Source organism: Branchiostoma belcheri, unplaced genomic scaffold (assembly GCF_001625305.1).
Source record: "Branchiostoma belcheri isolate BF01 breed outbred unplaced genomic scaffold, Haploidv18h27 scaffold81, whole genome shotgun sequence".
Lineage (NCBI taxonomy): Eukaryota > Metazoa > Chordata > Leptocardii > Amphioxiformes > Branchiostomatidae > Branchiostoma > Branchiostoma belcheri.
In genome coordinates, this window is record NW_017804476.1 from 16342 (window position 1) to 42882 (window position 26541).

General features: G+C 41.7%; 2 protein-coding genes across 2 annotated transcripts; one reads left to right on the top strand and one right to left on the bottom strand.

Moving 5' to 3' along the window:
* Positions 1-485: 485 nt before the first annotated feature.
* Positions 486-16405, bottom strand: LOC109486601 (TFIIH basal transcription factor complex helicase XPB subunit-like). The gene is made up of 17 exons (XM_019790463.1): positions 16279-16405; positions 13146-13366; positions 11990-12105; positions 11283-11403; positions 10578-10652; positions 9604-9735; positions 8552-8760; positions 7961-8139; positions 7268-7444; positions 6156-6275; positions 4730-4932; positions 4120-4263; positions 3344-3499; positions 2637-2754; positions 2096-2244; positions 1580-1699; positions 486-1041 (listed from the first exon to the last, which is right to left on the bottom strand). The coding sequence occupies exons 1-17, from the start codon at positions 16304-16306 to the stop codon at positions 919-921; spliced, it is 2391 nt and encodes a 796-aa protein (XP_019646022.1). The 5' UTR covers positions 16307-16405; the 3' UTR covers positions 486-918.
* Positions 16406-17499: 1094 nt separating this feature from the next.
* On the top strand, positions 17500-24529 carry LOC109486604 (poly [ADP-ribose] polymerase 12-like). Its single transcript, XM_019790469.1, has 5 exons — positions 17500-19800; positions 20655-20829; positions 21787-21998; positions 22432-22632; positions 23933-24529. The coding sequence occupies exons 1-5, from the start codon at positions 17909-17911 to the stop codon at positions 24396-24398; spliced, it is 2946 nt and encodes a 981-aa protein (XP_019646028.1). The 5' UTR covers positions 17500-17908; the 3' UTR covers positions 24399-24529.
* The last annotated feature ends 2012 nt before the right edge of the window (positions 24530-26541 follow it).

Consider the following 26541-nt stretch of genomic DNA (forward strand, 5'->3'; position numbering starts at 1 on the left):
ATTTTTGCAAATTGTGGCAACATTTTCAAAAACATGCTACTCGGGGGTACTTACATTTTTATCATAATTTCAAAATATTTACTAATATTTTTTTAATTATTTGAAAATGATTAGAAAATATTAGAAATATGATTTTAAAACCCGCATGGTGACTTGGAATGGACTCTAAAGGGACGCCAGAAAAAAGAAACAGGAGCATTTAGAAAATACAATCTTTCCTTCCAAATATCAGTTTGGAGATAGTTGTACAATCGTTTCTGAAGGTGTGCCTTTTCCCTCTGGGCTTTACTTTTGTTCCCTGGTAATTTGTGTTGTTAGCAACAGTGCACCCATCCTATGGTGGTATGTCCTACATAGTACTAGTACATCCTGACTACCGTACAATTCTAATAAACAAAGCACAAACATAAGCAGGACAACCCACACAAGTCTTGAAAAATGAGCTTTTATTTTCATTGTCTAACAATGGTCTTCAGCAAGATACTGGTATTGTACTCCCTTCTGGTAAACTACTGCATTGTTTTTAATCTGTAAATTTTGAATTGGTAACGTTACATCCTATCTGAGGTATGATTACACTGAATGAGAAGGTTAAGAGTGCTAAATGGTTAATTTTAAATGTTATCTCAGTATTTAAAGGAGATTTAACTCACCAAGAATAACTTGGACAATGCAGGAAACAAGCAATCAAGAAATAAGAGCTCAGGCCATTTCCTTTTTGTAAAAGCAGAAATTTTCTTTGCCCCAGCTAAGGTTATTTGGGGGTAGTTGTATTTCCAGACAATCAATGTGAATACGATGTGCAGCATGGTAAAGCTTCTCCAAAAACGTAACATAAATAAACAAAAAAGACTAGGACTTTACACCAGTGTGCTTTAATCCCAGTGCGAAGTACTCTGCAACAATAGAATATGGCTGTCAAGTGCGGAACTTCTTGAACAGTGGATGTGTGTGTGTCTTCCTGGGCCCAGTTTTGTACTCCATATAGATAGTGTCATCTGCTCCTGACATGGATGCCATGCTGCCTACCTTCCGCGTCACCTGGAAACACAACACAACATACAAACATTGAATTCTGACCACCATGCAGAACACATACAAAAATCGCCTGAACCGTTTACTTAGCTACATGGATTTAGAAACAAGGAAAGTCCCAAATGCTACTCATATCAGTTCTTTATACATGTATGTCCGTTATATAGTGCTGTTTAGTGGTTTGCTGGAACTAGTCCTTAACTTACCAAAAAAATCATGTCACATTCCCTTTTTTGTTGTAACCCACCTGAAATCTTCAAGTTCACTAGTAAAAATTTGTCTTTCTTTTGAGCAAATATGCCCCCTAGTCTGTGTGACACAAGCCCTCAAGAGCTCTATATAGATGGGCATGACCTAGAAGTGCGATTTACTCAGGCTAAAATGCTGACCACCTACCTCATAACACTTTTATACTCATTACATTTTACATTATGTTTCAATTCTTAACTCTAGAGATGCCCATTTTAACTGTAAGTAATAAAAATGCAACCACATATATCCTCCTAATAAGTAGATGAAAGTTCACAAGTATACTGTTGCTGACCTGGCCCGACCCCTTGGACTCTCCCGGTACCACCTCCTCCTCAGCATCAGCATCTGAAGCTGCCAAGACTCGCTGTAACAACTCCCGCTGTTCCTTCTTATTACTGAAGGCTAGGTCCTCCTAGGGATGGGACACAGGGCTTGAAATTCATTTTTAGGCACAGGTGCACTCAACCTAAAACATTGGGTGCAAAAAAAATTTTTTTTGGTGCACCATATAAAATAAGCAATGAGTGATGAAATGTTGTACAATCAGTTTTCCAACATTGACATATTGAAAATATCAGTGTCCTCATGCAAGTTTTACTTTGTTAAACTGCATTATATACGCTGGGTCACCAAAGATTGCCAAAGTACTTGGTCTAAGAAAAAGAATCCCTACCTACTGACCCTAATTTTTTCAAGACTGAAACAGGAAACACAACATTTTTTTCCTAGGCCTGGCTCGTCCTACGATACTGAAGATGTTTATGATCACAATAAACAGAAACAAACAGAAAGTTTCCTGATGACTGACCTCGTCCATGCCAGCCAGTTTAGTGATGACCTTGAAGCTGTAACCTTGGTTGATGAGGAAACTCTGTCTCTTCTGTGAGTAGGTCATCTCCATAGTGTCCTGGGACACCAGGGTGTAGAAAAAGGCATTGTACTCTTCTGCTACTGACCCTGTAGAAATGGCAGGAATGAATTATTAATACATGTACTGGTAAGGCCACAGCAAGTAATTTTTATGGATGACATTAATTTTCACCTGGTTTGGGGAGAAAGAAGAAATGTTGTTTTTGTCAAAGATTTTTGTTGCCGGAACGTGGATGGCAGATAAATATGAAGAGAGGAGACAAGACAAGGCTCTGATTTAATACTTTGACGCAGTGAAGCACTTAGTATTTCATTCCTTTCATTGTGATGGTGGCTGTGTAAAAAAAAACTATACAAAATGTCATGCATGTGATGTTCTCACTGAATCAAAAACCATTTGTACAATGATTGAAAACTTTTATTTTTCAAAGTTGCTTCAATGAGAAATGAATGTTGTAATAGTTGACAGTTGGCCTTACCTTTCTTGGCCCTGAGGATTCTCCCCAGTCGCTGTGCCTCCTGTCGGCGTGACCCCCCGTGGGAGGACACCTGAATTAGCACATTTGCCTCCGGCAAATCAAAGGATGTATCACCAACCTGTGGTTATGGAGGGGGGGATGTTATTATCAAGTAACCAACAAGAGACACAATAAAGATAATAATTTTTACCTCCATGAAAAATGGAGGTATTGTTTTTGGCGTGTCTGTGTGTGTGTGTGTGTGTGTCTGTGTGTTTGTGTTTCCGCACATTTGTAGTCAGCATAACTTTATAACGCCTTTATGGATTATGATGATATTTGGTATGTTGGTAAGTCTTAGGAAGACAAAGGTCAAGGTCAAATATGGGCCTCCTGGTGGATGACCTTGGTACTGCAGCAACTTCCGGTTTTTGTATCTTTTGTCCTGAACATGCTATGGTCTTGACTCTTGGGTGACAGATAGCTTTTCCTGTCAGGAATAAGTGGTGTGAGTTTGGTCCTCCTAGCAGCTTGTTCTGCAACTGCAGGGCACTTTCTGGCGAAATCTTTAAAAGCCAATAAGTCCAGATAGGAACAACGTATTTTCATCATTTTTGGTGTGTAGGTAACTGAGAGAGAGTTGTATATCATTAAATGCAAATTGTCACACAGTTGTGCAGTATGTAATTTCAAACATGCAAAAAATCCTACTGAAACAGAAGACGAACCTTTGAGATGAAGATAGTGTTGACTTTTGGGTTGTGTTGGAAGTTCTGCAGAACGTGCATCCTCTCTCCCTGGGAGGTAGGACCGTAGATGAACGGTTTCCCCATCCGCTTGGCATACTCCTTCAGAGCAAAGACATTGTCCGAGAAAACAATCACCTGCAAAGACAAGATAAAAGAAATGTAGAACATCTGACTGTTTCATAGTAAATAAGGGCTTAACCAGAAAGATTTTTAGATAATACTTCTGGTAGTTCTCACAAACAGTTGAAAATTCTGAAAGAAACATGAACGAATAGTACGAACCATCAAGGAAGATATAATCCAACTGTTTACAATGCAGCACATGATTTTACTCTTTATACATGTACATGTGCCTTTTCATACAATGTACCATGTTTTAAGACAGCATTATACAACTCACTTTTGGCACTGGCATACAGAACAGGCAACAGCAACATATTTTGACAGAGGATAGAATGGTGGCCTGCATGTGGGTTTCAGACAACGCTCTATGCTAAATTTTGAGAGCCGGCTGAATTCAGAAAGCCTCTCAATTACGTTTTACGATAAATTCCGGGTAGCTACAATGCATCATAGAATTAAAACGGCGAGTTACGCCCATACAAAATGCACTGATTACGCTCTAAGTTGAATTAAAGCGGTCTGACTACACTGTACACAAAATTAAAACGGCCGATTACGCTCTACAGAAAAGGGCATGCGGGCCCCCTAGAATTACAGACTGAGGTGAGCATCAACGAAAGAGATTTTTTTACCTTGTCATTACGTCTCTCGTGAAAGCGCACCAAGAACTGGCAGGCTCGGAACTTGTTTGGGTTCATGGTGTAGAGCAGGGTGCGCTTCTTGGTCTGGATGGCGAGGTATTCACGATAGAACTCCGGGGTCATAGGGCACCACACCTGGAAATGGGAGGTTGTACAATGAATGAATGACTGGAAGATCTTTATTTGATGCTTTTACAAGCTAATTATAGGTCATATGATAAAGTAGTTCTAGGTAAAATTACATCTTACATCTACAAGGGCTAATGTATACCACCGGTAGTACAACCACCCAGTGACCATCTAGCACATCCCCAGAACATACTGCGTGTACTGAACTTACACGCCTGCATGAAACCCTGATTTTTCACAGTTTTTGTTGGATTTTTGGTCAACATTGCATCAGAATTTTTCCTGTTGCATAGGATATCTTTTCCGGCATAACATTTGGAAACTACAGATGGGGTGTTAACCTTGTATACACCAATAAGACCTTATATGAGATGCTCTGCCAAAGTGCTGTACAAAATACATTACGTGCAGGTGCAGGTGCAGGTGCAGTACGTTCTGCCAACGTGCTACTATTGACCATCTACAGCCTCACCTCAGCACACTGCACACGTGCGATGAAGTTGTTATTCTGCAGTTCCATCCAGTTGGCCTCGTAAAGCTTGGGACCAATCAGGAAGTTCAGGTCGGCGATCTTGTCGTCCTCTCGAACCAAGGTGGCCGTCAATCCCAGCTTGCAATGGGCCTGGATAACCATCAGTACACGACGGAACTGTTTTGCTGGGATGGTGTGTACCTCTGTGGGGAGGGGGGCACATTTTAATGTGCATTTTTTTATATATTCCAAACATATATCACAAGACATGGTGACAGCACACTCAACTAATTTTTATACCGCCACCAACACAGAGGACAATGCAGTACTCATTTTCACCTGAGCGAAGTGAGGAAACTCATGTAAAGTGCCTTTCCCAAGGGCACAAGATCGGTGGCATGGCAGGGTTTGAACTCGGGACCTCTTGGTTCCGAGTCAGACACTCTACCGTTATGCCTCATGACCCCACACTTAATGTGCATTTTATATATACTATACATCCTAGTAGTTGGGCAACAAAATGCCTTCTTTTCAAACTTGGACAAGACTGGATTTGGGATTTTTTTGTATTTTACTTTTTTTAAGAGCAGTTTTTGATTTTGTTGTGTGCATTAAATCATTCAACTAAAGAAATATGAATCAGTTTTTTGCTGTTGTTGCCTCCTTATGTACATACTAGTATATTTATAAGAAATATTTCATGAAACCTAAAAAAATTCATGGAGGACTTACGAACTTTTGTCATTTTTTCATGATCACAAAATCTTCCTTTTCCTGTGATAATGGAGTGTTTTGCATGGCTAGTTGAGAGGAAAATTGGCACTGCTCTCTGGTCTAAGTAAATGTAAAAATAATTCAGCTACAAATCAGTCAAACTTCTATACAATTTGCAGAGTCAGTCAGGTACATCATTGCTTCACAGCTGAATGGATCTGAGATGGTTCCAATTTGAATTTTATGGGCTTGCAAATTAAAGTAAGTATCTGCTTAATGTTAGTAATTATGGTCATACATAAGGCCATGTTGATTTGATTATATGGATGACATCCTCTGGGAATCCCAAAACTGATGTGAGCGTGCGAATAAAGAAAGGTTGGCAAAAAAAAGTTTCATTCATTAGGAAATTTATGTGGTCTAAAAGGTTGAACAAATGACTAAACACACAGAGTATGGTATGTTGAATAATAATAGACTCTTCGTTTTTATTTATTCACACTTTCTTCTTTTTCTGAATTGATTTGGGGAGTTGGCAGTTTTGCTGTGCAACGATGTTGATCTTTCACTCCCCAAATGTCATTATGAACCCAGGTAGGCTTTGTAATATAGTGCAAGAAAATGTGTAAAACAACAATAATGTTTAAAATAGTGAAAATCTTACATAATATCGCTTTAAGATCTGTGCAAGGAAAAAAGGAAAAAACTTTACCATCCAGTAGCATGAGGCCCCATTCCTGTCCCTGTAACCACTCCATGACTTTTTCTGACTCGTACGAACGCTTTGTTGTGTGAGCGATCATGGAGTAGGTACTGATCGCAACATTACAACCTGCAGTCAACACACAAGATTTACATAATCAGCACTGCTCACATTGACGTTGCAAACTTATGTTGTGACTTGTAAGCAGTACATTTTAACTTACTTAATTTATTACACACTAGCTCTAGTGGTAGAAACTTTTTTCTGTGTTGCGCAATATTGCAGAATGTCAAACTTTTGTCCTGCAATTTTGAAATACTTTCTGCAAATATTGCATATCAATCAACAGGTTGTACTTATAAACCTGCTTTCCCCTCTGGTCTCTCAGTCACTGACGAAAGCTAGTGGATACTAGCTGAAACGTCTGACGTTTTCAAAATCATATCCAGTTGCTTGAGTAACTGCTTTTTGGCGTATCGTATTACCTGGATGTCTAACCTTCATCGACGTACCTTTCTGCAAATACACACTTAAAGTATGGACCTAAACATGGCAAATACAAAATTGCCTATTGGCAAACATTTTACATGCAATTTGAAAAATATATGCAAATTTACTTGTATATTATATATATTACAGAGTCAATGATAAACACAAAAGCTCACTGAGCCAGAAAGCTGATATTTTTCAGTTGCAGTTGCTTAATTTTTCTTCTGCAATATTGAAAATGTTTCTGCAAAATGCAAAATACATTTTGTACCGTTATGTTCTAAATTTCACACTTCAGAAAGCATACTTTTTTCTCAAATACCATATTTATTCCTGTTATTAATATACATGTACCAGGTACATTGTACTTTTCTTTTTACTTTTTGAGCTGTTTGACTTTGACTAGTTTGTTATTCTTAATTTTCAGAGTCATTTTAAGTTTCTGATAGCCATTTGCAACATATAGAAGAAGAAGGAACATAAGAGTGGATAAAGTTTCTTGGCTAAACAGCACTATTTCTGCACTTTTAATGCTTAACCTTCAGTCTGCTAAAGTACCTGTTTGGCACTAAATGTGTGTTGGTTATAAGGTTAGGAAGCAGGAAGAAGGTTAACAGTAATTAAGCGCACACCTATGGGTTTGTCCTTGGCATCAGCGGTGAATCTACAGATGGTGCTGTCATCAATGTTGGCCCACAGTTTAAACTGAGACTTCCACTGTTCCACAGACACAGCCGACGTGCACAGCACAATGCACCGCTTCCTCACCGTGCAAGCTGCTGTCACGCCAACAAGGGTCTTCCCAGCACCTGTTCAGGAGAGGTTGTTTTAGACATGGTTGTGCTGGCTAGCAGTTTCTTGATAGCTATACGACCAAAGAATAGAACTGCTGGGTCACATACTGCAATAGGAACTCTAGGTCATCCTTACACCTACATGTGGCCATCTTGTGCTAAATATAAATAACTGAAAGTTTTGATATGAATGGTAAGCTTTTGATAATTCAAAACTATACTAGAAAGGTAACATTTGCAAGGCAAATGCATAATTTTTACCTTCGCATATGGTTTGCTCTGTTAATTGTTACTCAAACACATTCATATACTAGTATACGGTGACCAGAGTCTAAATCCCTTCTGATATAAAATTGTAACATGATGTAACTCAACACTAGTTACCATGGTGACAGACATCTGGTTCAGGTCATTGACTTTATTGAAGAAACAGAGCAAAAACAATGTGTTTTCCTACGGTAAACATTAATACACAACTAGAGGAAAATTCATAACTACCATATGTATCATGTGTCTCAAAAAATAACTTACCACATGGTAGCACAATAACCCCTGATCTCGCTCTGCCATTTCCAAACATTTTACGCAGGCTCTTTTCCTGATAAGGTCTGAGTATGGTGTTAGGCTTCAGGTCTATGGGGATGTCTGGGTTCCGTGTGTCGTTCCTAAAGTCATACTCAGCTAACAGTGGGTACTCCATCTCTATACATCTGCAGTAGAACAGGTGGTCAACATAGTTAGAGATACGGTCAAACCTGCCAAGGTGACCACTTCAACCTGGCCACCTGGCCATGGTGACCGCTTTTTTTCGGTCCCAAAAATTTTTCACATTAGCGCAAGCATTAAGTGACCTGTCCAAGATGTCCTGGCCAACGCGAGCACGACCATCCTGAGTTGGGTCTGCTCAAGGCCTGATACCTGCCCATGGTGACCACATCATTTTCGATCAAGTTGATTATTGATGATAACTAATGAGAAAATCATGGTGAAACCCACCAGTTTGCTTTGACTGCTGGACGATATTTGTTTGACGCAAGTGTGCCTGCTGAAGTGCTAGGCACAATACACTACAGGTTTCGCACAGGTGCAGTACGTTCTGCCGACATGCTTGTAACGTTATACCTTTTCTGCAAGTGCTCCAGCCTATCAGGATTAACCTCGAAAGAGAGGATCTGTTGTTCCTCTGCCTCTTCGTCTTCCCTGTCAATCTTCTCGTAGTAGTCAAAGATGTCCTCGGGTACTGCTGACTTCTCCTTCTCACCATCCTCTGCAGATCCTGAAGCAGAGGCATCGTTGGCCCCATTCTGGCCTGCCTGTGGGGGCTTCTTCACCTGGAAAGTAAAATTATAGTGTTGAACTGCGGTATGAGACCAAGTAGAACTCTAGTATGAGACCAAGTGGAACTGTAGTATGAGACTCAAGTAGAACTGTAGTATGATACCAAGTAGAACTGTAGTATGAGACCAAGTGGAACTGTAGTATGAGACCAAGTGGAACTGTAGTATGAGACCAAGTGGAACTGTAGTATGAGACTCAAGTAGAACTGTAGTATGAGACCAAGTAGAACTGTAGTATGAGACCAAGTGGAACTGTAGTATGAGACTCAAGTAGAACTGTAGTATGAGACCAAGTAGAACTGTAGTATGAGACCAAATGGAACTGTAGTATGAGACCAAGTGGAACTGTAGTGTGAGACCCAAGTGGAACTGTATTGTGAGACAGTGTGAGAGTCAGTATAAATGCCCTTCAGCGTAGCACAGCAGCTTCACAGGCACTGTAGCAGCTTGCTACATTACTCCAAACGACTTGTTACACCTAACCCTTGAACATCTAACTCTAAACATTGTTTAAAGCTATCTAATGATGATGCCCCTACTGTACTTGGTGACAGCAAGTTCCACTCTGCGATAGTTCTAGGAAAGAATTGAGAATTTGAACATCTCAATCCTTGGTTGATAACTTTGGTACATGTACTTGAAGGCATGGCTATTTCTTATTCTTTTTTGAGCTGGTATTAGGCACTTAGTAGTTGGTACGTCCACCAGTTTCTTAGACATTTTGTACATCCTGCATAGTCTGGACATTTTTCGTCCAAATGATGACTTCTTCAAAGTTGGACATACCAGTGATGCCTTCTAGATTGCTAGAACACTGCACATGATACATGTACGTACCTGAAAAGCAGACTTTCCTGACAGCTGTCCCACAATGAGATCCTCCTCAACCCCTTCCACACCCTCCTCTATGGAATGTCTCAGTCTGCACTCCTGGATGGTACTGTCCTTCAGTAACGTCTGCAGAACATCCTGTTACCATGGAGATGCCATGGTTACAACCAACTTCTCTCGATATACAATATATTTAGATGAACTATGCAAAGACTGCAAAGACCCAAGGGACAGTAGCAATTTTATATTTCATATTGTTTTTGCTCAGTCTCTTCTTCTTCTTCTCCATTAGCAAACAAGGTCAATGATCTGAACCAGACATCTGTCACCATGGTAACAGGTGTTGGGTTACATCATGTTGTAATTTTTTAGCAGGAGGGATTTAGACTCCTGTCTGACCATATAATGAATATGTTTGAGTTAGCAGACCAGAGCAGACCATATGTGAAGGTAAACATTATGCATTTGCTTTGCAAATGTTACCTTTCTAGTTATGGTATTGTCTTACCATAGGAACTACCCTATCCTCGTTTACATAATAGTGACCCTTACGAGTCTTTGCCATGTACTGTTTTTTCCAGTTTCTTCACATGTGATTAGTGTCGTTTTGTGCTCTCAGTTCATTTAGTGACGCTGAAGAAGAGTAACGGATGTCACTCAAAACGTACGGAAGTTATCTCCATTATTTATCCACCAGTAGAGTTTGGATTTTCTTTGAATATTGTTTACCTGGATATCTAACCTTCATCAACGCACTGCAAAGTTATATTAGTGAATGCAGTCAACTGTTGACATGTACTTATACAAAAAGTTATCATGAAACACATAAAATGGCTTTGTCATACATGTTTTTCTACAGTTCAATCTAAGGTGTCACATCTGATAATTACTTCAATAACTTGAGATGAACACATATGTATTTGTTTGAAAAACACCCTTATTTTTATCAATCAAAAAATTACACAAGGAACACTACATACAGGAAAGGAACTCTCCACAAAGTATCTGTTGTGCTTCAACACCAGCTTCACCTTCCCATAGCTGACTGTACAGAGCTGGAAATAAACACATCAAAGCACAGGTTTGAAGATGCAAACTCTGAGTTACAGAGACTAATTATAAAACTTGGGTATAACATTCTACTCACAAACGTATGATATAAGTTGTGATTTGATAAATTTTGGAACACATGATACTCAGATTACACCAAAAATTGAACAACAAATGTCTGGAGCAGTGCATAATACTATATAATAAGGGTGTGTGCATTCTGGACAAACAGTTATAAGCTTCAATATTTTGTTTCTAATCCACACGTGCCATAAAAAAACCAATAAAAAAACAGCCTGAAGTCAAAACAGGAAGTGACCTCCGTGAATAGTTTTATCAGGTTGGTAAGACACTGAGTGAAGAGACTCTTTTTACACAACCAAGTCTTTTATTCAGTCGACATTTCAGTGACCGTCTGTCACCTTCCTCAGGGCAATTCTGACTGGTTCACATCGCATTGCAGCACAGGTGTCGCTGCTACACATGCAATGTGAACCAGTCAGAATTGCCCTGAGGAAGGTGACAGACGGTCACCGAAATGTCGGCTGAATAAAAGACTTGGTTGTGTAAAAAGAGTCTCTTCACTCAGGAAGTGACCTCTTCTTGCCATGAATCAATTACTTGAAGTTCCATACCTTGATGAACTCCTCAATGCCAGAAGGAACTGTTGTTTTACTCAGACGTTTCAGGTACTCAATGATGTCATCAGTCTGAAGACCCACAGAGACGGCTGCATACAGGGAGTAGGCTGTCAGTCTGAACAGGGAGAAGAGGAACATGTGTTCAAAACTAAGCCATACACTATCTACTGAACACAGAAAACAAAGGATTCAACAATTACAACTCTAAATTTAACTGGTGCAATGGCCCAGAGGGTAGAGTGCCATTCTGTAGGTTGTGAGTTTGATCCCCGGCCGAGTCATACCAAAGACTTTAAAAATGGTACATACTGCTTTCTCTGCTTAGCACTCTCAGCATTTGAGAAAGAGTATGGGAGTTTAACACACAACACTACTACTAGTGGACTAGCCCCTGCTGTAGTGATTGCACAACTGTGTGGCCCAAGGGCTACAGAGATGGGTGCTGCCGTAAGCAACCATGCCAAAGGACTTTAACTATTTTTCTACATATTATTGTTCATTTCTGGTCAAAGTAAATCAATATAACACGCCTCACCTTTTCATCTTGACAATTGCAGTGCAAGAACGTGCCTTTGAAATGTGAGTGAAATGACAACCATATTTAAAACCTACATGAGGTAAGTCATTTCTAAGTCACCTGAAGGAAAGACCATATAACAAACAAATGTGTAATTTCAAAGCGACATTTTAAAAATCCTTACTTGTACTCATGGATGTGTTCTGGCCTGCACACAGGTTCTGAGATGGCTATGAGGAAGTCATGTGCGTGTTTGTATACAGGAGAAAATGCCTCCAAAAAGATGTGCCCATTTGGAGCCTGGAAAAAAGGAATACAGAGATCAGCTTTCTTTCTTTCTTTCTCTCTCTCTCTCTCTCTCTCTCTTTCTCTCTTTCTTTCTTGGCAATGACAACAGATCAATACACAGGTTATCAAGGCAGTCATGACTGGTATCAGATAAGGCCATGTTGATTTGATTATATGGATGACATCCTCTGGGAACCCCAAATCTGATGCGAGCGTGCGAACAAAAAAAAAGTTTGGCAAAGAAAAAAAGTTGCTTTCATTATGAAATCTACATGGTTTTGAAGGTTGAACAAATGACACAGAATATGGTATGGCGAATAATTTACTCTTAAAATTCATATTGATTTTCGCATTCTACGACATTGGTATCGTTTTCCAATATTTTTGCAACTTATGGTATATAATATTATGTGCTCATTTTGCAACTGTTTTGTACGATTAACAGTATGGTTGAAAACTTTTTTTTTTTTGGAAACGGCCGAAAATTTCATGCGCGCGCGGATGTCATCCATATAATCAAATCAACATGGCCTAACCAACAAATACAAATGTGGAGACAAACATCAAATAAAGAAATCTACTATAAATACAAGCTTAATTGCCAGTAATTGTGTACATTCATGCACTAGTACATGTGTTCAGAGTAATTACTATCAGCCCAACACAGTTTTTAAGGCTTGAAAACTAGGTTTTCCAAAGTCAATATTTTAATTATTTATATACTAAGTTGTGAGACAAGACTATCCCAGTGTATACTGACATTTATGGAACAAAAATACCAAAGATTGTGATGGAAAATGGTTACTTGTAGGTTTCTTGGCAGACTTTAAAGTTTAAGCATACCATCCAGAAAATAAAGGACTCATCTTGAGGCTTGTTTCTACACTGTTTTAAATGCTAAAACTATGAAATACTGCTGCAAATGTGCTAATGTGGGGTAGTATATGTCCATATCAAACAAATTGCCATTTTCAGAATATTCCAGTTTTGCCGGCCCGAAATTGCATTGAATGCCTTTAATGATCTGGTGCAGTTTATGAAGTAAAACTCACCACCCAGAGAGGTCTGGAGGCGTGGTCAGACTTTAGCTCCACGATCTTCCTGTAGTCCTTGGCCCCGTACTCATCTGTGTCTCCTGTACTCTCGTCTGTCTGTCTGGTTGCTATGGCAGCGACCTCTGCCCCCCCTCCGCTCAGCTCCGAGTCCCGCGAGTCTTCATAGTCGTCCTCCGAATCTGACTGGTGCTTCCGCTTCTTGGACCTTTTCCCTGACTCTATAGCAAGAGTAAATATTGTACATTAGGCCGCACCGACTTAATTTTATGGATGACATCCTCTGAAGACCCCCAAACTACATAGTGCGCGTGGGCGAATACAAAAAAAAATTAAATAAAAATGCTACTTAAAACCACAGGAATACAAAGCTGGTACACGTATTGTGAATTTGTGACAGTACTTGTAGCGATGTGTTACGACAAGCCGGCGCATGCTGGCTTATTGCGGAATTTATGAATCGGCACTGTACGTATGTGTAGTACTGAGTTCTTGAGTCATGGAGCTTCGGTAACCTGGGTGCTGTCCTCCAGAGTTACCGACGGCTCTGTATTGTCGCTAACTGCCATGCCTAGAGCCAGGCCAGAGCCTCAGAGGACGTGATCTTTTGTTTTGTTTTGTTTGTTTTTTTAGAACAATGCACGCGTGGATGTCATCCATAAAATTAAATCGGTGTGGCCTTATTACTCCGTGAAGGAGGTCAGGACCTCCGGACGGAGTGTTGTAATCGGCTGATTTTTCATGTTCGCAGTCAAAACACTGGGTTCTCTTTGTGTAATCGGCACGCAATTTTATACGCCGTCTGCGGGCATGCCCGTGTTGATGCACGAATGTGTATTTTTGCCGTTGCTGCTTTCGCGGTCAATGTAATATCGCAGACGCACCCCTACAATTACGAGGCGAATTGGAATGGTCCAGAAAAACGCGTTGTTTGGAATAGCAGTGGGGTTCAAAAAAGTTCATGCAGATACGGGGTGGTTTTTATAAGTGGTTCCAGATGTTTTTGCCCATGGTTAAGAGATGCCAAGTTTTTTGGAAGATGTTCGCAGCCAAAACGCATTCTTCCGTACGTCGCATTTCTGTGTAATTTCGCATGTGGTGTTGCATTATGTCCGGGATGATGCACGTCTTTTTATTTTTACCGTAGCTGTTTTGATATTGGAGTAAATGCTTATTTTCGAAACATCCCCATTTCTTTGAAATGGTTTCGTCCGTTTATGCAACTGTTACTGCGCTAATGACGACCAGTCGCGCTGTCCTGATACACCGCAAATGTGCGAGTGTTCCCTGTAGACAGTCCCGGGAGTCATTTTTTTGCACATTCCAGGAGCCAAACCAAAATACGTTCATGAACCGAGTCCAAAAAACCGAAACGTGAAAATCGGATGATCGGACCTGATGTACATTTCTCTTTCTATAGATTGTACACACAATACACACATCTTTAGATAATCTGGCCATGGCAGGTTTAAAAAAAAGTAACCCTGAATCATACTAGATTAGCGTAAATGCATGTTAATGCGTTCAAAACAAGAAAAAAATTGTTTCCGGGTATTAATCTCTTGAATCACGGCGCTGAATATTGACGCAAAAATATTTCGGGCATCGCGCGCCCTTCCTGCGTCACGTGTAGGCATCTCGCATCTCTGATTGGTTGTTGCGTCTTAAGATGACTGAGCCGACGCGCGTTTAAACAATTTTTCTTTGTTCGATTTATCACACTTCACAGAGAATTGTCGCCAATGGCTACTTCTTTTTGTTGCAATATATAATACTTCACGGAGAATTGTCGCCTATGGCTTCTTGTTAAGATTCAGGTTAGCAAAAGGAACTTTATTAAGCTTTCTTGTTCACCATTTTCATACATTTTGCATACGTGTTAAGTCCGAGCTTGTCTTCGACTCCCATGTGTCTATTGAGTGCATACCTAAAGGGATAACTTATGTTGCCTCGATGTATCTCTTGTTGTGCACCATTTTTAGAATTAAGGTATTACGGATTAAGGTAACCAAGACGTAAGCAGTGTTATGTTGTCACTAGACTGAAAACAGTGTTGCTAGATGTGCAATATCATCATAATATTAATATGTAATTATCAATGAAAATATGTGCACAGAACAGCACTTGCGATATAACCAAAAAATTTATAGACCAATGTATAGAAATCATAGATCTTTAAAAATAGCTAGTCGGCACAAGCTGGCGGCCATCTTGGATATAGTCGGGAATGTCCGCTACCGCCGTCGGGAACGCTCGGTAGCCTTTCCGGTTATAATCGGAGAGCTTTCGGTCGGGCTTCGGTAATCGTGACGCTACCGAGTGTTCCCGACGGCGGTAGCGGACATTCCCGACTATATCCAAGATGGCCGCCAGCTTGTGCCGACTAGCTATTTTACTACTTTTCTGTCGCGCTGTGGAATATTTAGGCTGATCTAAACATCGGCAACCCGGCCAATTGTGGAGTTATATTGTAGGGAAGCTCGGGACAGCAAAAAACCGGGTCAAAAACGGAGCATCAGGCAGCCAACGGGAAATGTGCAGTTCTGCCAATGGATCTTTCCACGACTCTTGCTGAGGGTAATGCAATGTAAGCCCGAATCAAGAGTCGCCACGGCTATACTAGTCCTTGCAACCATGGGACCACGTCTAGCGGAAAAATAGACGATAAACAAGGACAACAACAACAACAACAACTTTTGCGTTGTAGTGAGATACTTAAAATGCCATATATATTTAGTTGTTGCCCAGTTTATAAAGGTACATTTGAAAATAATCTGAATCGGTATAGCCGGTATAACCGGCCTTCGGCGTAACACACCAGCATAAAAAATAATTATGCTCTGGCCCAACATATCGTAGTTCACATAACTTGTTTCCAAATACCTCAAATATGTTGTGGTTAAAAATTACCCCTCAAGTATCCAGTTGCCTATACAAAAGCCACTAGATACTACTTTTCTGTCGCGCTGTGGAATATTTAGGCTGATCTAGACGTATAGATCCTGACTAGGCTAGGACTAGTATAGTCATGCACATATGAGGAGGGGGGGGGGGCGAAACACAAACCGGCCTAACACTCGTAAATGACCATGGAAAAGTAATATAACGTTATGTAACGTTTACTTCACTTTACCTTTACCTGACTTGTCCCTCTTCCCCATGATAACTCGTCGATTTTAGGATATTTCCGCACTTTTTTGCGGCAGCTCCTGTCAAAACAAAATCTTCGGCGCCATGATGAATACCCACTATGCTCTACGAGACGGGCTATACCATTGTGTCATAGGGGGTTTCTCATGAATGTACCGTTACCTGAGGGTTCCCAATGACATGTGACGAAAAACATGTACATTGCAATTTAGATTATCTGAAAATCTGAAGTAAGAAAAATCTTGTAATGAGGTGGTTTTCTCGAACTTTCTAGCATTTTGCCATTTTCCTGATGTCGCTTTTGCCATAGTTTAGCACCGACCCAGTATATCCATCGGTAAACTGAAGTTAATTAAAGTCAAGTAAGTAAATTCAAAATTTTGTATAATACTAGTATTTATATATACACGTATTTTAGAACTAGCTTTGTCCTCTCTTCTTCAAAACCATTTGAATAATGAATTTAGTACTGCACTATACAAAGTTGGACTTACAAAGATTACCCAGCTCTCTGAGGTTATGCGACAACCAATATAATGCGCACTTCAAAATAAAAGAAAATATGTCTGGCAAAGATTTGTCTATACAAAAAAACATTGCACAGTAGCAAAAGAGGCGTCTAATCAAACTTAAAAACAACATCATCTGGTACGTGGGGATGCGTAAACACTATAGAAACTGTCTTAGTACTTTAGGAGGGCCTGCAAGGGGGGTCCCGACAACGCTCTACGCTGAATTACGCTTTACGATAAATTCCAAGTGGCTACAACGCATAATTACGTAGAATTAAAACGGCGAATACGCTCTACGGAAAAGGGCTTGCGGGCCAGACGCCCACGTATACCACTTTTGAAAGAGTCTATGTGAAAGACTGAAGAGCCCGTTTAAAATTCAGTACAACCCCTCTGATCCTTTCTACACAGCCGCCGATAGAAAAACAACCCGTGATTGCGTAAATAACTCATTCTACTCAAATGAATATTGAATATATAGACTGAATATTGACAAGCTAAAGCTGTGGCTTTCTGTTGTTTTCCATGACCTCCTCGCCTTGCATGCGACTACGTCACGGTAACTGGGTGGCGCCACGTACTTTGTGTACTAAAAATGACTTGGCGCACAAAAGCGGCTGTTTACTTAGTCACCTATACTTTCACCTGACCTATTGATTAATATATAAGGTTACACTCCCACTCCGTCGGCTGGGCGGCTGGCGGGTTCGATATCTTCCGCATTTCCCACGTTGTTGTTCGGTCCTGGGGAAAGGCTTTGGTTCAAAAGACCCTGCTTGAACGTACCGGTAGCTGGCTTCTTTAATAGGCACGCGCCACGACTCCAGACGGATCTAGAAAAGTTTGCAATGGTGACGTCATGATGAGGTGTTCGCAGTCTGGGCACGAAACTGCGGCGGTGGGTCTTGCCGTGGAGGTGTGAACTTTGAACGGCGTTGCACGACCTTAGGACGCGGGTGTGCGTCGCGACGGCTCGCGATGTAGGTTTTCATTTTTTACCAGACACCTGTGTGAGTGTGATCGGGGGTTTGGGGGCAGAAAACAGCCAGCCACCTGCTACGTGTATAAGAACGTGTTTGTTACCGTTACCCCCGGCGAGACATGTATGCTGTTCGACCGAGAAATCAATTACGGTCCAGGAGCGGACGTGAGCATGCCAGTGACCCCAAGACCCAGGACAGCGATGTTCGCTACTTCATTTACAAGAGAGGCGGCACGGTTTCCGTGTCAGAGCTCAGGAACATGGGGTACTCTCCACAGAACGGCCGGCCCCTGGACCAGTGGCTGTCGGAACTACCGGGAAGGTTCGTGACGAGGCGGGGTCCCTCCGGGCAGACCGAGGTGGTTTCCGCCATCGTGAACGTTAACCTGTGTTATGACTACCTGCACGGGGGCTGTGCGCGCGGGACTGCGTGTAAGCACCTGCATGTGTGCCGGGGGTTCATAGCGGGCCACTGTAGGTTCGAGTCCGGCAACAGGTGTCGCTTTTCGCACACCTTCCAAGAGCCACAGAACAGAAGGCTGGTAGAGAGATGCGGCCTGGGAAATCTACCACAGGATACCGTGCGCCAAGTTCTGTGTACCTCCTTCCCCCATGTTTGCGAAGCCCACGTGAGAGCCGGGTGCCCTGACCAGAACTCCTGTCCCTATCTACACATATGCAAGGACTTCGTCAAGTCAGGATGTTTCAGAAAAGACTGCAGATATCCGCACGACTTCGGTACAAGGCACAACGAACGAGTCCTGCGTCTCCATTTCTTATCCCCAAATCTCGAGCAAAAATATTTGATCAACGCCACCCTTCTGATGTACTCGACAAACAGAATGCTGACGGTTACAGGTAATATGTCACAGAGTATGCAGGATCTTTCCTCTACCCCAAACAGCCACAATGACTCCAGAGCGGACACTCTGAACGGAAAAGGCAAGGGGCACGGTAATATGGCGCGTATGGGCAGAATGGGACACAGCCTTGGCAGCCTAGACGTCCAGACTGTTACTAAACAACCACAAGAGACAGTCGTCTTTACCCACCTTTGTCAAGCGCACGGCGGAACTGCCCCTTTAAATGATGTTTTGACTAACAGCGAACTGTTCCCAGAAGGTGTTCACGCCCGACGTTGGATCAAGCAACGTCCGCACTTCTTCCGCATATTCAAAAGTGCAGACGACGTTGAGATGGTTTCCGTCCTCTCCCCTCGCTCCCGGCTGTGCCATCAGTACAACAACCCCATGAAGGGCTGCACGCGCCAGTTCTGCCAGTATTTCCACCTGTGTAAGAAGTTCGTCGAAGGAAGGTGTCCCAAAGACGGTACCTGTAGCTACCAACACGACTTGAAGAACACCCAGGCTCGAGAAAACATCCGAAAATACCGTCTGAGCGATCTGAACGATGACGAAGTCATCAAAGTCATCCGTCTGTCCAGTCCTGAGGTTTGCGAGGCTTACAACAAAGAGAACTGTGCAGAGAAAGATACATGCCATCGCCTGCATGTCTGTGCGAACTTCGTGCTGGAAAAATGCACATCGGGAAGTCGGTGCAAACTTCACCACGAGAGTAGCCTTGACACCAAGCACACCAAAACCGTCCTGGAAAACTACAAGATGACCGGAATGGAATCCCGGTCAGTCATCAAGGTCTTGTGGGTGTGTTTTGATCCTCCCCCGCCAAAAGTTGAAACAACGACAACAAATCAAGACGGCAACCCAAAGTCCATTCCTAGTCCCACGGAGACCAAAACAAGTACGAAACCAGGCCGCAGAACATTTGTCTTGAACACAGAGGCACACATATGTGAAGATTTTATTCTGGATAAGTGTTCCAAGGGCAACCAGTGTCGGAAACACCATGTCGGTACACCTTACCTGTGGCAATACAAAGACGCGGGGCTCCCGGCTAACGCGTGGCAGGATTTCAATGAAACCATGAATGAACGACTGGAGAGGTCATTCTCTGACCCAAGCAACAATGGCGCCAAGGTCAAAGCTGTCGGGTAAGTTCGTCCGTTTCTCCGTTTGCTTCATGTTAATTGTCAAGTTTTGCCCAATTACATAAATTGTACTGAGAAACACACATATATATGATATTTTGTGATATTTTCGTTTCAAATTGATAAATAATGAAATGCAATGCAATTGTTTAGCATATCACATTCAAATTACCAGATATTTATTATCATATCAAATTTATTATTTATCATATCAAACATATTATTTATCATATCAAATTTCTTTATTATATTATTATTTATCATATCAAAAACCATATCAATTATTTATCTTTCCAAATACTTGGACTTGACATAAGCACTTCTTACAATCATGATGCATATTGTTATGATTGTATAAATGTAAGTTGTTGTTGAATTTTGTTTGTAATTCAGAGTAATTTTTATTAATTAGTGTAATTCAGAACTGTGATTTTAAGAACTTGTAAAGGTGCGTGTAATTCAGTCGGAAGACTGTGAAATGGTTCTTTTCTTTTTTTTTTAACAATAAACCATTTCACAGTAATATATTGTTGTACCGGAATGTTTGAGACCAAGCCGGTTGTGTGGAATTTGTCGTGTTGACGTGCTTGTATAGCCTCTACCAGGCTTCGTGAGGCGGCTGGAAAGAGTAGAAATCGGCCAAATACAGAGAGATAGCATGCCAGGGGAGTTCTGCTGGGGAGAACACTTCGGGAGCGGCAAACTGTACTCCCAGCAGAAAAACTCCCCTGGCATGTTATCATGGCATGTTATTTGGCGGATTTCTACTCTTTCCAGTCGCCTCCCAAATCCTGGTAGAGGCTAGTCCTTTTTGACGTACGTTGACGTGTGTTTATTGTTTGAACACATCTGTGTAGAGAGAACTGGTTGATAGACTTCAAACACATGACCGTCCAGCCGGCAAGGGTCAAAGTCCGCCGCCTGAGCACCACGTCATCCAAGTTAGACCCCGCCGGTCGCCTAGCAACCAGATGGGTGTGGTATTGGAGGGACCAATCAAGTGCCTGGGTGGAATATGGAAATAAATTACAGGTATTAATTTTTTATTCATGTGCGTGATCTTTGATCCGGGAGAACAAAGAGACTTACTTTTGAAGCTTGTCATCTGTACATAGTTCAGTGGAGCCTCTAGACTAATCATATGGTGGCATGAAAGAAACTGCGTTCTAAAGAAGTAGCTTGAATATTACTTTGGCAACTGATAAACATTCAGAACAACTGAAATGAAATTAATGAGTCTGACATGAATGTTTCTGTTCTTCGTTGACATGTTGCGTCACTACAGGTTCAGTACGGTTGTGCACTTGTATTCATGTGAATCATGCACTCGTTGTCATTATTTTCCAGGTAAATTATATTAGATAAGCTTTTATACCTTTTGATATCCATTCGTGTATTCAGCCATTTTATCCTTTCGTTCATTCATTCATCCATTCATTCACTCACTCATTCGTTCACACTCATCCATTCACTCATTCACTCGCTCATTCATTCACGCATTCATTCATTTACTCACTAACTCATTGATTAATTCACTCACTCGCTCACTCACTAATTCATTCATTCATTCATCACTCATTCATTCATTCATTCATTCATCCATCAATCCATCTATTCATTCATTCACTCACTCATTCGTTCACACTCATCCATTCACTCATTCACTCGCTCATTCATTCACGCATTCATTCATTTACTCACTAACTCATTCATTAATTCACTCACTCGCTCACTCACTAATTCATTCATTCATTCATTCATTCATTCATTCATTCATTCATTCATTCATTCATTCCTCCATCCATCCATCTATTCATTCATTCACTCACTCATTCGTTCACTCACTCATCCATTCACTCATTCACTCGCTCATCCATTCACTCATTCATTTATTTACTCACTAACTCATTCATTAATTCACTCACTCACTCACTCGCTCACTCACTAATTCACTCACTCACTCACTCATTCAATCATTTATTTCCTCAGACCGGTACGGACGCTGGTCCCAGCTCAGACGACATCGAGCAGGCATACCTGACGGGCCAGCCCACGGTGATGTTCGAGGTCCCCCCGCACCGCTACCGGCTGGAGTTCGCGGGGATGTACCAGCAGAACCTCAACCCGCACTTCCTGACCAGGCGGGACGTCCGCCGCCGGCCGGTGTTCGTGTCACGGGCTGAGGTGGACACAAAGACAAGGTGGTTTCATACTTTCCATTACTACGAATTCTACTTTAATTGCTGTTGTCTGTTAGCCTGGGTGCCGTCCTCCGTTGTATTCGCCGCTATAATGTCGCTAGCTACCCCATGGAAGCTAGCGATATTTGGGAGCGGGCGAATACTACGGAGGATGGCACCCAGGCTAATTGTCTGTGTGTCTGGTAAAAAGCACGGGGAAGTGCAGTACACAAGATTTCAGGCAAGAATATGTTAGTTTTTTTAATCATTTAATGCAATCTTAAAAGTCGACCTTTTCGAGTCAAATTGTTCATAAAAGTACTCTAGTTCTGCAGGAATTGTTCCTTGTTGACAAAAGTACTAGTGCTGCAGGCTAGGAATTATTTACTATATGGAGAATGCATCCATCAGATATGATATTATATTTCTATATCAAATCATTGCAATTTTGCAGTAAACCGCAGCAGCTGTGTGCCCTGCCCTCCACCTGGACGCCCATGCCGGCGGGACAGGACTTCGTGCGCCGGCCCCTGTCCCGCCTCTGTCCCGAGTTCCGCGTGGTGGAGATGCTCTTCCGACAGACCATGGGCGAGGAGAAGGTCATCGTCAGGATAGAGAGGGTACAGAACCCCTTCCTGTGGGAGAAGTACAACAGGTTTGGCCTTTGCCGGTGTTACCTTTTTTTAAGCTTAAAGGCATCCAATGCGATTTTAGGGCAGCAAAACTAAAAATATTATGAATAAGGCAATCTTTAATTTGTGATATTGACACTAAGCTTAGTGTTTTACATCAGCTCATTTGAGTCAGTATTTCATACTTTGGGCTTTTAAAACTGCAGAAACAAGCCCCAAGATGAGTCCTTTATTTTCTGAGTGGTACCCTAAAAATCAGCCAAGGGCCCTTTCAATAACCATTTTCCGTCAGAATTTGGGGAATTTTTGCTCCATGAGGGTACATTGGGATAGTGTGGTTTCAACTCAGTATGTAGATAAATGACTAGAATACTGGCTTTGAGAAAAATTGAGTTTCCAAGCCCTGAAAACTGCACTGAATGCCTTTAAAGCGATATTATGTACGATTTTCACTATTTTAAACATCGTTGTTTTACACATTTTCTTGCGCTATAAGCCTACCTGGGTTCATAATGACATTTGGGGAGTAAAAACGTGTTGGAAAACTGCCAACTCCTCGGTTTAAATTCAATTTGTTTACCGCTGTTTGTTTACATTCTTTTTAGAAACCTCCTAAAATAACAGCGGGCCTGGCGCAACTTATATTCTCGCGCTGTACTGAGTCGCCGGAAAAGCGAAATAAAATAAATAGCGAAATATAAAAGCGACGCTAATATGTTGAAAGTTATTGAAAATGACAATATAGATGAGAAATTTTCAATTATTTATATTCACAGTTTTGGCACCAAAATTTTACATAATATTGCTTTTAAAGTGGAGCAAAGATCTGAAGTGCATCTTAGACTCTCTGACGATAGATTCGTTGTCTGTTGTAAAACTACAAATATACCAAATATCTAATGTTTGTTTTACCAAACTTCACAGCGACTTAACATTACGGTCAAAACGTAGCAAAACAGGCTCAACCTTGCTTTACATGTAATCTATATAGGGGTCAATTTAGCCTGACCAAACCACGCTCCTGCGCATGCCGGCCACCCGCCCCGAAGGTTTGTGGGGGTCATTAACCTCCGGCCGAGAAAGCTTGTGCAAATACAGGCTTGGGGTGAATTTAAGGCATTTAGTCATACATAAGAATTTTAAGCGTCAGACTTATTAACCCCAATGTGTGAGTATGTCTTACTCCATTTTCAGTATACTTGTTTACGATTCTAAAAAAGGTCAAAGTAAGAAATGGTTGTCCTGGGAGAGGTAGTGCTCCGCGGCAGAAGTCATAACTGATTTTTTTTTTCTAAATCGTCTTTATCTTTTCATATTTCACAGGAAGAAGGAGTATATGCGACCACGCCTCCACACGCAGTCCTCCCTCTACAGGACAGGTGGCGCTGCTGCACAGGCGACAGTGGACGAGCGGACGCTCTTCCACGGCACCGAGCCCGACATCGTGGACGGGATATGCCGCCAGAACTTCGACTGGCGCCTCTGCGGCAAAAACGCCACGGCGTTCGGACAGGGCAGTTACTTTGCCGTCCAGGCGTCCTATAGCCACAGGTACACTTCCCCAGACACCAAGGGGTCGCACTTTATTTTCCTCGCCAACGTTTTGGTAGGTTCGCACACCGTCGGCAGCTCGAAAATGCGCCGACCGCCCCCGATAGATCCCGAAGACCCGAACGGTGAGCTGTACGACTCGTGTGCGAACAGCGCCGCCGAACCGACGATTTTTGTTATCTTCGACAGTGACCAGTGTTACCCGACGTATCTCATAGAGTACTGGGACACTGTCTGATCGTGTTCGTATTCTGAGGAACCGCAATATCAGCCTCTAACGGGCTTCGGGAGGCGGCTGTAAAATTTGGCCAAACTCATAGATAACATGCCAGGGGAGTTGGTCCGCATCCGAACTGTACTCTCTAGCATCTTATCTCTCTTTTGGGCCAATTTCTACTCTCTCAAGTCGTCTCCTGCAGCTGAAGCCTGGTAGAGGCTACCACAATATATACATTGATAACGCTATGGTTTATCGAAATAGCGGATAGGGATCAAACATTCTCTAAATCGTCGATCGATCAAAAAGATTGATTGATGATATGCCATGCCCAACGAATAAAGTATGGCAGATAGTGCACGTACTTGCGTTATTTGGAAAACATAAGAAGTACACAAAAGTGTTCAGTGATTATCAATGTATCATTTTGGAATGGCATTAACTGAGGCACATGATTAGCAAAGACGTTCCGGTATTTGGTGAAATTGAGACGATTTTCTCAACTTTCAATTTTTTTTGTCACAGCGTCCTGGTCGACGTTGTCTGAGTAGCACGAATTCCGCATTTTTTGGAAACGATGAAGTTTGAATCGCGTTACTTTGCGTACGTATATATTTTTGTTGTTTATCATGCGATAAACGACGAGGATTTCTTGCATTCGAGGCGAGCAAAAGAACAATGAATCTATCAACATACTTTGATTTTCATAAGTCAGTTCAGATGCTTAGTTTACGTAAATATATACATGTACAGATTATACTGAGGTCCTTTATGAACCCAAACAAATGACGATAGACGAACACTGTTATAATTATTAGTTCTTTGAACTGAACAAACTTTCGTTCAGAAAGTAAAGATTTTAGTAGCTTTCAATGAAATAAGGTATTTCATTCTTGTTGGTGACGGTATATACTGACTGGACTGACGTCCAAACGTTTGTATTGATAAAAAATCATACTGTTTAGTAATGAAGTGTGGCAATACACGCTTTGAATTGTTTTCATTTCATTTTGACGCACGAATTTCACCATAATGTAAGACAGGTGCCATTGTGATGCACATATTATGCAGCTAATGGACACTGAGCACTTTGACTATGTGCAATGCTCGCATTCTGTTGACGATTTTCTAAAAATCGTTTTGAGACGTAACGTTACCGCTATCGAATCTGGAAGAAAGCTACTGTTGATATTTTAAATATTGACAAATATGTGTAGACAACTGAATAGTAGGCATGTTTAATTTTGGTGAATCATTTCGTTTTCGCAGCATTTCAACGTATAGCTGTATCATAGCCACAACCGTACTTTTGTACAACACTGTGGATGATAATGCGACTGTAACAGAGGTTCGGTATCGGAGTTCGAATCTGGTGGAGGGCTAGCCGTGGCGACTGTTGCAGGGCTTCTCTTGCTTGCAGTCTTTTACATGTAAGCAAGAGAAGCCCTGCAACAGTCGCCGCGGCTAGTGGAGGGCGAAAAATTTATGGCTATCGCAACATATTACCGTGCCAAATACATTGTGTGCGAGCAATTTACTGCAATTGCAATTCACTCCATGATACAGCCGTGTCAAATGTGTATTTTGATTGATCAGCTTAGCTTAAATTTATGACGAGCCCGGGTGGGCTAACCATGAAAAGTTGATTCTTGTTTATACATCTTTAAGCACTGTGAGACGTTCGGTTTGTTTGAGGAATAGATGTACTTTAATGGCAATCACCAGACTTCGTATTGTTTGATATCTCTTGGCACACCCGCAATTCACCAGTGCCTACGAAAACTGGAAATAAAACGCGTTGCTTTATACTGTAACCCCGACCGACTGTGATTTGTTTTTATTCTCCGTGCACAGCTAATACGTATTCGTTCAATTTGAAATTGAAAAGCACGATTTCAGTGCCCTATGCGCAGAGGACTTCGGGAACAAGACCTGAGATGAGTGGGGGAGGGGGGCAGTGTTGCACGCTGACAAAATGGGGGCACCACACGAGTATTACGTTAAAATTTCATTTATGTGAAGACCGCTGTAGCATCCGAACGCCAAGGAGGGAGAGAATGGCAGTAATGTCATTTTTCACAGACATCTTTGAGGTTTTTGTCTTTCCACAATCGAATTGCAGTACGCTTTCCAATGTGGGGTAGTTTTCAGCACCAAGGACGGC

Coding starts and splice junctions, on each gene's coding strand:
- LOC109486601 (XM_019790463.1), bottom strand. CDS start 16,306: ATGGGGAAGAGGGACAAGTCAGGTAAAG. Junction 7,445..7,960: donor GGTTATTGTGCTACCATGTG/GTAAGTTATTTT, acceptor TCTCCTGAACAG/GTGCTGGGAAGACCCTTGTT. Junction 6,276..7,267: donor TGCCAAGGACAAACCCATAG/GTGTGCGCTTAA, acceptor TGTTGACTGCAG/GTTGTAATGTTGCGATCAGT.
- LOC109486604 (XM_019790469.1), top strand. CDS start 17,909: ATGTATGCTGTTCGACCGAGAAATCAATTACGGTCCAGGAGCGGACGT. Junction 19,801..20,654: donor GCCAAGGTCAAAGCTGTCGG/GTAAGTTCGTCC, acceptor ACATCTGTGTAG/AGAGAACTGGTTGATAGACT. Junction 22,633..23,932: donor CTGTGGGAGAAGTACAACAG/GTTTGGCCTTTG, acceptor CATATTTCACAG/GAAGAAGGAGTATATGCGAC.